This window comes from Neoarthrinium moseri, assembly GCF_022829205.1.
Source record: "Neoarthrinium moseri strain CBS 164.80 chromosome Unknown scaffold123_Wmoseri_CBS_16480, whole genome shotgun sequence".
Lineage (NCBI taxonomy): Eukaryota > Fungi > Ascomycota > Sordariomycetes > Amphisphaeriales > Apiosporaceae > Neoarthrinium > Neoarthrinium moseri.
In genome coordinates this window covers 1-9779 of record NW_026055237.1, presented here as the reverse complement: position 1 = coordinate 9779, position 9779 = coordinate 1, and the positions used below count along the sequence as shown (strand labels likewise).

At 56.8% G+C, this 9779-nt stretch overlaps 2 protein-coding genes across 2 annotated transcripts; both read right to left on the bottom strand.

Annotated features, from left to right (window-relative positions):
- Positions 1-1162: 1162 nt before the first annotated feature.
- On the bottom strand, positions 1163-3569 carry JN550_013581 (uncharacterized protein; the record flags this gene model as incomplete). Its single annotated transcript, XM_049312184.1, has 8 exons — positions 1163-1292; positions 1356-1740; positions 1800-1880; positions 2014-2614; positions 2705-2818; positions 2882-2976; positions 3046-3241; positions 3396-3569. The coding sequence occupies 8 exons, from the start codon at positions 3567-3569 to the stop codon at positions 1163-1165; spliced, it is 1776 nt and encodes a 591-aa protein (XP_049164438.1).
- Positions 3570-4612: 1043 nt separating this feature from the next.
- JN550_013580 (uncharacterized protein) lies at positions 4613-7946 on the bottom strand (the record flags this gene model as incomplete). Its single annotated transcript, XM_049312183.1, has 3 exons — positions 4613-4732; positions 4797-7445; positions 7602-7946. 3 exons carry the CDS (start codon positions 7944-7946, stop codon positions 4613-4615), a joined length of 3114 nt encoding a protein of 1037 aa, XP_049164437.1.
- Between the last annotated feature and the right edge of the window lie 1833 nt (positions 7947-9779).

Genomic DNA, 9779 nt, shown 5'->3' with positions numbered 1-9779 from the left:
ATTAGATGGGCATTTCTCTGTAACATCCCTGTCATATCGTAAGTGACCCATTCATCTCACAAAAGTGTGTATTCAAGAATCGGTCTTGCAGCAGCCTTTAGACGCCAAGTTGCTCTGATCTACTCGACCTAAGATTATAGCAATCGTGCCAAGCACGACTCAATCACGGTGGAAACCTGGTGTTATTGCGTCAATATTTACCGGCCCCGAGCAATGCTTGTTTTTGTGAACTGGGGATAGCAGCAGCAGGCGTAAGGGGCCATGGATTCAACCCACTGCTGTGCAACCGAACTGACTGTCTAATAGTCAGCTATTGGCTTGGCGTTTGTCAAGCGTGTGAAAGTATGCGTACAGGCTTCCTGAGAGTGGCGCATTTTTTGACCTGCGCTCATTGCCGGAAGCGTCTTTGACGACTCTATCTCCTAGCCTCACGCACCAACAAAGGTCGCCACGTAAAAGGGTCAGACGGGCAAAGAACTCGATGGCCTCCCTTGAGGGCTGTTGGATTGCCAACGGCTCATATATTGCCTGCTAGTAGCTTATAATGAGACAAATCCCAGTGGGAAGGCAGGAAATCCGGAGTGCAGCATCAATTGAAGAGGGATCCAGGTCACACATCTATATTGAGCGACAAGCAAGTATCACGAATTGTCTAGTGTATATCCATGTATGTGTGGAATAGCCGTGGCGTGCTAGTACGGGTATGTGTGAAGCCTTTTGAGAACTGGTCGGATAGGATACGCGCTGTAAGTGTCGCATACCACTGCCGACTGGCAGCTTGGAAACTCCCTGATACACTGCGGTACCGACACAAGGTACCATGTTTCTTCCACACTCTAGTGATATAACAACAGCTACATTGCGTCCTCCGACCTGGATTCTTGTAGTAGTTTGCCTACTACTAATCAGACCGTTGACAACCTGTACCCCAATGTATCATAATGAGCTGTTGTGCTGTCAAGTCGCATTCTGCGAAATTCATATTCCTTCCCACATCCACTTCTTTGCTCAACACGTGAATTGCGGCTGTGACACGGGAGACAAGGCTACCAGGTTGAATGATGAATATTAACTACTCAACTATCTGCGAACAGTGTTGACCAAAAGTGCTTGATCGTGGTGGAGCGGTATCTCGTAGAAGATAATCTACACCAAACCTGTCTCAAATATTGCCCATAATGATGTCAGCTGCCCTCTGTGCAATGGCATACAGCATAGCCATTGGATGACTCGTGATCTGGAATGGTAACGTGCCAGCATCCACGACTCGCAGACCCCGGACCCCATAGACCCTACAAGTTTCAGCATCTTCCAGATGTGATAGCAGGTTCTCAAGAAGGGCAACAGCAACTTACCGTAACTTGGCATCTACAACACCACCCCACTCCCTCTTCATCATAGCTGTGCTTCCAATCCAGTGACTCGCACCAAACGTGGTGCTCTTGTACCAGGCTAAGTACTCCTCATCGGTCCCATTTACCCCGATATGCGGGTCGTAGTACGAGTCCTGGACAACTTCGGCGAACGGCATGCTGGAGAAGAGGTCCCGAGACCGTTTTGCAAGGGCCACACCAACAGCCTGATCAAAAGAATCCGTGAGCAGTCTTGGCGTGATGATGGGGTCGGAAAATGGATCTGAGGCGTTGATGTGGATATGTCCCCGCGAGAGCGGCATCGAAGGCCAGAAGGCGGCGAAGAGTATCGTGGGGTAGGACTCCGCCACGAATTCACCAACAGGCACTGAGATATTTCGTTAGAAGTGCTGCACTCGAGACTCGACGCAAATGTAGGGGACGTACGCCTGGAGTTCAGAATCAAATCGATGGAAGTATTCAAGACACGCTGAGCGCCCTCCAGAGTTGCAGCAGAACCAGCATTGACTAAAGCATGTGCCCGGCTGATCAGGGCCTCCGTTGATACAAGGTCACGCACGTGCCGAGACTCATTTTCGGCATCATTAAGCCCCTGAAGTCAGCACTATGACCCCACCGCGAAAGGAAAAGGTACACCTACCAGCAGCCCAGAGCTCATCCACATTGACCAGGCTGATTTCAGGGGCGAAGAGATTCCTCCCGTCAATGAGACCCGTATCGTTCCATAAGTCTTTTCGCACCAGGGCAGACGTTCCCGTGCCAGGCTGATCATTGAGATTGGCACCGACACCGGGCAGGTCAACAAGCTGACTTACACCAGCACGCTCAAGGATATCGCCACGGCCTATTCCTGAGCGTTCGAGTATGGGAGGAGTTCCGAGGGACCCGGCCGCCAGTATGACTTCCCTGCTCACGTAGGCTGTCGATGTCTCGCCTGTTGGACTCGACGCAAATGTCACGCCGGTGGCTCTCAGGCTCGAGTTCAAGACTACCTTGTCGACTTTATGGTCTGTGAGGACAACGAAGCTCGCGCGTTTCTGGTCAGGTGCCGACAGTAGTGCGTTGGCGGCCGAAGAGCGGCGGTTATTGCCGCTGACGGGGTCGTACCAGATAGTCCATGAACTGGAAGCCGAGACAATGGATGAGCGGTTCGAGAGGTCATTACCGACTGTCAAGCCTGGGAACACTATAGGTAGGGCTTGCTTATATATTACTTGTGCTTTCGGGATGCGCATCGGCGTCTGGCAGTTGTGTTAGGAAGGCCATGCAGTGGAGGAAAAGGGGTGCTAGAAACGGCAGGGTTCCAAGGAGTCAGCAACGGCGAGACGCACCGGGAATGAGACGTTGACGACTCCAACATAGCCATGCACATCAGGATCATAGCCTGCACCTTGCTGGGATTGAGTTTCATCAGGGGGATGGAACTTCTCGATTGCTTGCATGTACTGCTTGTCATCAGCATTCTCACAACGCGATTCCACTCGTCACTGGACTTTGCACACACTCACAGGTTCCAGCGCAGCCCAATTCCACCCGGGATTCCCAAGATCTTGCAGTTTATTGACCTCTATCTCTGTTGGCCGGTACCACACCATCCCGTTTACTGACGTGATATTCAGCTTTCTGCAGTGGATACCATTATCTTTGCCTTCTGGCTGTGTGCAGCACTTACTTGACGTTCCACCCCCAACACACTTGCCAGAATCGATTTCCCAATCTAGACGAACCCCAGACTCATTGTAAGCCGGATAGCGCCAATTGCAGTAACCATTCAAGTCACCACGCTCCTCGGCATTGTAGACGGCTGGGTTCCAGCTCGGATCAGGCCCTGCCTCAATCAACAGCACTGAGTGATTGGCGGCGCTGAGCTGTAAAAATAGTAAGTGAAAAGCATAACGACAGCCAATTCAAAGCAAGGGACAGCGGCTGGTTTCTAGGGGCCTGGATAGAGGCACTGGCACAACAAAATGCAGCTATCGGTTCGGAAGGAAGGAAGGTCGGCGCTGCACGGTGCTGCATTACCTTGTTGGCGACGGTGATACCTGTCAGACCCGCGCCGACGATGATATAATCAAACCTTCCATCGGCCAAATGAGCCGTGTCGTTGGTGATAATCGTAGCATGGGTTGTGGTAGCGACTAGGAACATCAAGGCTACGATCAGAATCGACGTGCGAAACACGGCTCGGGATGACATTTCGAACTAGGTTCTTCATTCAATCCTCGTTAGAAATTCTCAGCCAGTGTACGTCGAGAAGAGTAAGCCTAGTTATCATTTACATTACCACAATGTTTGAGAATTTATACCGCTAACAACGCCTGCTACACAGCCGTCCCCTCAGCATGGCCTCGCACCGAACCCAACCCCGCCCTCGTCTCCTTGGAGTTTAGGGGCATTTCTTCTATTGGCCGTGTTGCATGCATGCCACAAAGTTGCATCGAGTGAGATAGAAGCCAGCCCGAGTAACAAGAATAGGGCCTTGCGTAAACAAGTGCGAGGTAGGTGCAAGTGTACACACTATCGCCATTGGGAAAAAGGAAGAAATATCTGAGTGCAGTAGCGTTATGTCATTACCGATCCTCTAGTACTAAATACACATGATGGCATCCGCCGGACGAAAACAGTCCCGCATGATATGCTGCGAGGTTTTCTCTGCACGCTTGTCCGACCAACGCATGCTGAACAGCCCTGAACTCCATGCCAAACTGACAGATGTGAATCCCTCGTAATTATGGAGATGCGGGGTCGGTTGCTAGCCCTCGCTCAGACCTTGGTGTATCGCTACTCCTGTATACCTCCCTGCCCTCCATATTATACCGTACCAATCAACAGGTCTCCTCATTATCATGAACTCGAATGTGCCAATCGCCGGTGCGCTCCTCCTCGGAATGGGCATGAGCAACATGATGTGCTCTATGTGATGTATGCTTCTCCAACGCCGTGACAGAGTCTGTCCGGATGAATGTCGCCGATGCTCGCAAAAAAGTGGTATATATGAACGTATGTCGAACGCAACTCGTGAATACAAAGCCGTGATGAGGTATCTTTTTATCGCAATGGCTGACTGTGTCCATGAACGCCAAAGTTGGAAGGGGGTTCAAAGCTCAAACTTGCTTTCTGGGTGTATCTCTGTATGTGTGTGTGTGTGTGTGTGTTTGTGTGTTTGCGGCTGTGTATGCATGTGAGAGGATGTCGCAGCTGGTATCAAGCCTGTCGGCAGCGCAGGGTCAAGATGTTTCCTAGTTGTCATCGTTGTCATTGCCAGCCGTCAGACGCTGCACCTCGGAAGGATTTAGTAATATTCGCCGGCCGAGCTCTTCGGGGTTTTTGCCATCGCGTACAGCGCCAAAGTCGAGAATCTGATGACAATGAGTTAGTTTTACCTGTAAGTCACCCAGTATAATAGACATGTTGAGGACTCACCTCGACGTATGTGAGCGAATCCCGCTGGACGGCGGCAACGCAGCGGCGCTCGTCAAAGCGTACCTGCCAGACCCCACTAAGGTCCGTGAGCAGATCCTGGATGCACTCTCCCGTCCGAATGTCCCACATCTTGAGGGTCCTGTCGCTGCCACTGATGACCTTGCGCCCGTCGTGCTGGAAGCAGGTGATGGCCCCCGTGTGGGCCGTCAAGGTGGACTGGCATCGGCCGCTCTCAGGATCCCAGATGCGCAGGGTAGAGTCAGCTGCAGCCGATACCAGGCGTTCGTCACGCAGATCCAGCAGGCCGACGAGAAGGGTGTGGCCCTCGAGGGTGTGTGTGCAGGAACCGGTCTCGAGGTCCCAGATCTTGACGTAGCTGTCCATGCTGCCGGAGATGCAGCGGTTACGTGCCGTGTCCAGGACTACACTATAGACCTTCTGCGTGTGGCCCTGGAGAACGTGGACTGTCTCGCCGGTGCTGATCTTCCAGACACGCACCGTGTTGTCGTAGCTCCCACTGACCAGCGTATCGGCGTGGGCGGCGATGGCGCGTACGGAGTGCGCGTGGCCATGGAGGGTGCGGATGAAATAGGGGCAGTCGGCGTCATTAGCTGGCGGGCCTGTCTGGATGTAGCGGCGCGAATTGGGCTCGGGTAGGCGCCAGACGCGGAGCTGGCTGTCGCGCGAGCCTGTGATGATCAGAGGCTTGCTGGGCATCATGACTGGTGCACCATTCTCCACACGGCCCGTGTCCGTGGGCATGAGAATCTGCAGGCACCGGACAGTGCTAGTGTGACCGTAGAAGACCTGACTGCAAAGTCCCTTCTCGATATCCCATACACGCACCGAGCGATCGGTGGATCCGGACACGAGGATGTTGCCTTCGTACTGCAGCGCCCAGACGCCGCCCTCGTGCCCCTCGAGCCGCTTCCGCAGCTTGCCCGTTTTGGTATCATAGATGTGGATGAGCTGGTCGTCGCTGCCAGTGATGATCTTGTCCTCGTCAAACTGCAGGCAGGTGATGACGTGGCGAGGGTGTGCGGCAAAAGCAACGTGGCTCGGCTTCACCTTGCCGCTGGTCCAGCTCTTCCGGATCATGTAGTGTCGGCGGTAGAGCGACTTGAACAGGTGGAGCTTCCGCAGCGATGACAGGCCGATGTGCGGGTCGGGCACGGCCACGGCGGCGGCGTTGGCGGCCGTGATGGGGCCTTCGGACCGGTGTGTCTTGACCTCGAACGACTTGTCCTCCCGCTCCTTCTCCCGGATGACGTTGTCCTGGGCGCTGGCGCGTCGCTTGTATCGATCCGAGCCGAAGTTGTTCAGAGCTCTCTTACGCTTGGAACTTCGCAACTTCTGAGGCGGCGGGTCGGGCTTGGTCGCGCGCAGCTCGGCCTCGCTCGCTGTCAGTCGGTTCTGGAGACTCATGTCGCGCTCACAGCCCTCGGGGCCGACGGGGTCCTGCCAGCCCCATCCCTCCTTGACGGCCCGGTCGACCTCGCCAGGCGGCAGGGTGAAGCCGTCGCGGTCGAGCAGGTCCTTCCAACCCGTCTCGTCGCTGTCGATGATGTTGCGCCACGTCTTGGAGACCTGGGCCGCCCGGCATCGCTCGCGGCAGTCCAGGTAGGATATGATGTGCAGCGTGAGCTCCAGGGGGAGATCCTTGAGAATATCACACTTGAGGGCCGGGTTGACAACGCCCGCAACCACGTGGAGGACCTTCCTCGAGCATCTGCGGAGCAGCTGGTACATCATGAAAGTCTTCATCTCGGCGGGCATGGCGTCGAAGGTCTCGAGCATGGACTGGCTGTCCATCAGGCCGGACCTGGCCGCCTGCGAGGAGCCAAAACGCTGGAGGGCGGTCGGCGTCGTCTGAACCAAGGCCGAGGACTCACCGTACTCGTCGTCCGCCATGTTCTGCCCGTCGTCGTTGGCCAGGACCGACAGATCCTCGTCCTCGTCCTCCCGATCGGCCGAGTGCAGCTGGGCAGCCTGCAAGGTGGGGGACAAGCGCGGGCTAGGCAGGCTGGCATCCTGAGCAGCCAGGGTGTTGATCGGGCGCGGGTGGTGCAGGGCCCGGATGGACTGCTGGAGGGACTCGTCGGCGTCGGTGAAGGGCTCGACATCGGCGTCCGTAACGGGAGGCGTGGCCACGTTGCTGCTGAAGACGGTGTGAGAGTCGCTGCCTGAGGGGCTGGATATGTTGAAGTACTCGTCCTGGGGCACCTGGCTTGGATCCGAGTCCGGGGTCTCGAACGTGTCCAGGTTGGAGCGTCGGAGCCTTAAAGGCGGACGGCCCGGGCCGCCGGCGCTGGATCCTGCCAGTTCGGACGTGTCCGGAGTGATGGGAAGGCCGACGCCAAGCCTGGCGCTGCCGTCGTGGTCGTTCTCCTTCCGGGCACCGTTGGCGATGGCTCGCCGCAGCTTGTCCGACACGGCACTAGCATGGGAACGCGATGACTTGGAGGCGGCCCTCTTGGCCATGCCCCTGGCGCTGGGAGAGGACGAGCGCGTGCTCATCTTGTGGGATCTGCGTGCGGAAAGGTCGGGCAGGGTCCTGGAGGGCCGTCGGCGAGGTTCCGAGTCCAGGGCAGGCTCGGTCTTGATCTCCTGGCTGAAGCCATCGCTGGCGGACTGGGAGGACTGGAAGGACTGGAATGTGGCGTGTCGCCGGTCAGCCACGGGAGGGAAAGGGGGATGAGGGGAAGCGTGGGCAGGCGAGCGGGGAGCGGGCTTCGCTAAGGCCGGGGTGGAAGAGGAGAGAAATGTGAGAAGAGAGGAGAAGGGGAGAGGAGAGGAAGGGCGTACCTCGTGATGGTCAACATCGGTGTCTGTCGGCCACGAAAGCGAGCCGTGCTCGTCCAGGTCAAAGGTGAAGTTGGCCAGCTCGGGGGGCGTCGGGCGGCGGGCGAGAGGGTACTCCTTGGAGTCGAGGGACAGCAGGGGCCGGGGCTCGCGCACGAACATGGGCGGGAAGGCCCTCTTGGTGGTGGTGGTTGTGGTGACGGTCTTTGTCTCGATGCACTCGGCAACCTCAAACTTGATGCGGGGATGGGGCGAGAGCGAGTCGGCGTCGTCCCAGTTGACCGAGACGGTGGTCTGGCTGGAACGAGGGCGCGATCTCGGCAGCAGTTGCGAAGGCTGCTGGTCCATGTCGACGGTTTTGACCCTCACAGTGCCGTTGCCGACTGCATGTGTTTTGTTCGGGTGGTCGAGGGAAAAAGGAGTCGGTTTTGCCCTGGTTATCGTTCTGCTTCTACTTCTGCTCTGTCGGATGGGACGAGTGGTCGTGCCGTGCAGTGTAGTACGTTGTGTGAGTGCGTTTCCGTCGTCGCCCCAAATGTCGTAGCAGGAGTTGAAGTCGCAAGGGAGCGTGCAAGTGGGTAGTCGGCCAACCTTGGGCACGTATCCTGTCGTTCTTTCTCGAACCTGTGGGTGGCGGGCGGAGCGGGACGTAGAGAGAGGGAAGGGCAGAAAGCGAGACAGAAGAACAGGGACGCTGTATTGCAGCCGGAACAGAAACGGCCGAGGACGTGGACGGAGACGAAGGCGACGCCCGCCGGTGTCGTGTGTCGTATCGTGTCTATCGTGTCTTCTTATCGTGTTCTTCAAATGTCGTGTTGTCGTGTCGTGTCAAGGAGATCGAAGGATTGATCGAAGGGGGCCGTCGAGGTTGTAGTTTGCTCGTGGTTTCGGAGGGGGGCCTGAACCGTGGGCCTGGGTTGTGTTTGTGCTGGCGGTGGGCCCAGACGGAAGATGGGGAACTTTTTGGACCTGGCCAGGGACTGGGACTGGGACTGGGAATGGGGATGGGAATGGGAATGGGGATGGTGAAGGTGGGATGGAGGGAGGCGAGGCGGACTAGTAGAGGGAGGAGGAAGACTTGAGGAAAACTAGTTCGCTAACTAATAGGCACACTATGAACGAGCAAGTACCACGGACAGGGAGCACGACCACGACCACGACCACGACCACGGCCACGAGTAGGTGTGCAGGTGGCAGTCGCTGCTCAGGCATGCACTGTGAACAAGATGAGTTGAGAACTGGGCTGGTAGCGTGCCCTTTTGGTCCGTCCCAGACTCCTACTCCTACATAGTTACATGGTAGACTCCAACCAAGACTGCTAATAAGGCTTGCCCGCCCACCAGCCAGCCAGCGACAGGGCAGCGCACGCGCGCGTGAGCCATCCCATCCACCCATCCCTCTCGTCCATCACACGTACGTACCTGTATCTGTATCCAATCCATCCCATCGGACGGCAGGGCAGGGCAGGGCAGGGCAGACAGTACTGGTACCGGGAGTACATACACGGTAAATCCGCAGCGCCCAACCAGGCCAACCAGGCCGACATGGAAACCCCCTACCCCTTCCTCTTCCGCCCCAGCCCCAGCCCCCGCGGCCATTAGGGATTCAATCGGGAAGCCAGTGCCCGCCAACAGCCCGCCAGCCCGGTGGGTCGTTCCAGTCGGCGGCACTGTCTCTTCCTGGCGTAGCCGCCTGCTTGGGACCCAGCCGGGCACCTGGAGATTTTGAGTCCCTTGACCGCAACGACGGAGGCACTTTCACATCCACTACGGGTTAGGAGGGCACAAACACTTTGTCGTCACAGTAGACGACGGATGGATCCCGGACAATAGAACGGGCGCTACCCAAGGTTCGCCAGCAACCAACATGCAACAAAAACAATAGCAACAAACCGACCCATCTGGAAAGGAGGTGACTTGGGACTGCAGGGGAGACCAGGGGCCAGTGGCTTGCGACTTGTTGGACCGCCGCCTCCCGCGATTTGTCTCTCCTCCGTCCGTGAACCTGATTCTGATTCAACGCGTAAAGTGCTAGTCTGGCCCGTTGTCTCTCAACTGGCGTTGGCAGCGTTGGTTGGCGGTTGGAACAGCGACGACCGTGAACGAATGTGGTCCAGCGTTAGGCAGGCAGGCAGGCAGGCAGGCAGGCCAGCAATCATAGCCCAGTCGCACCCAAAGTAGA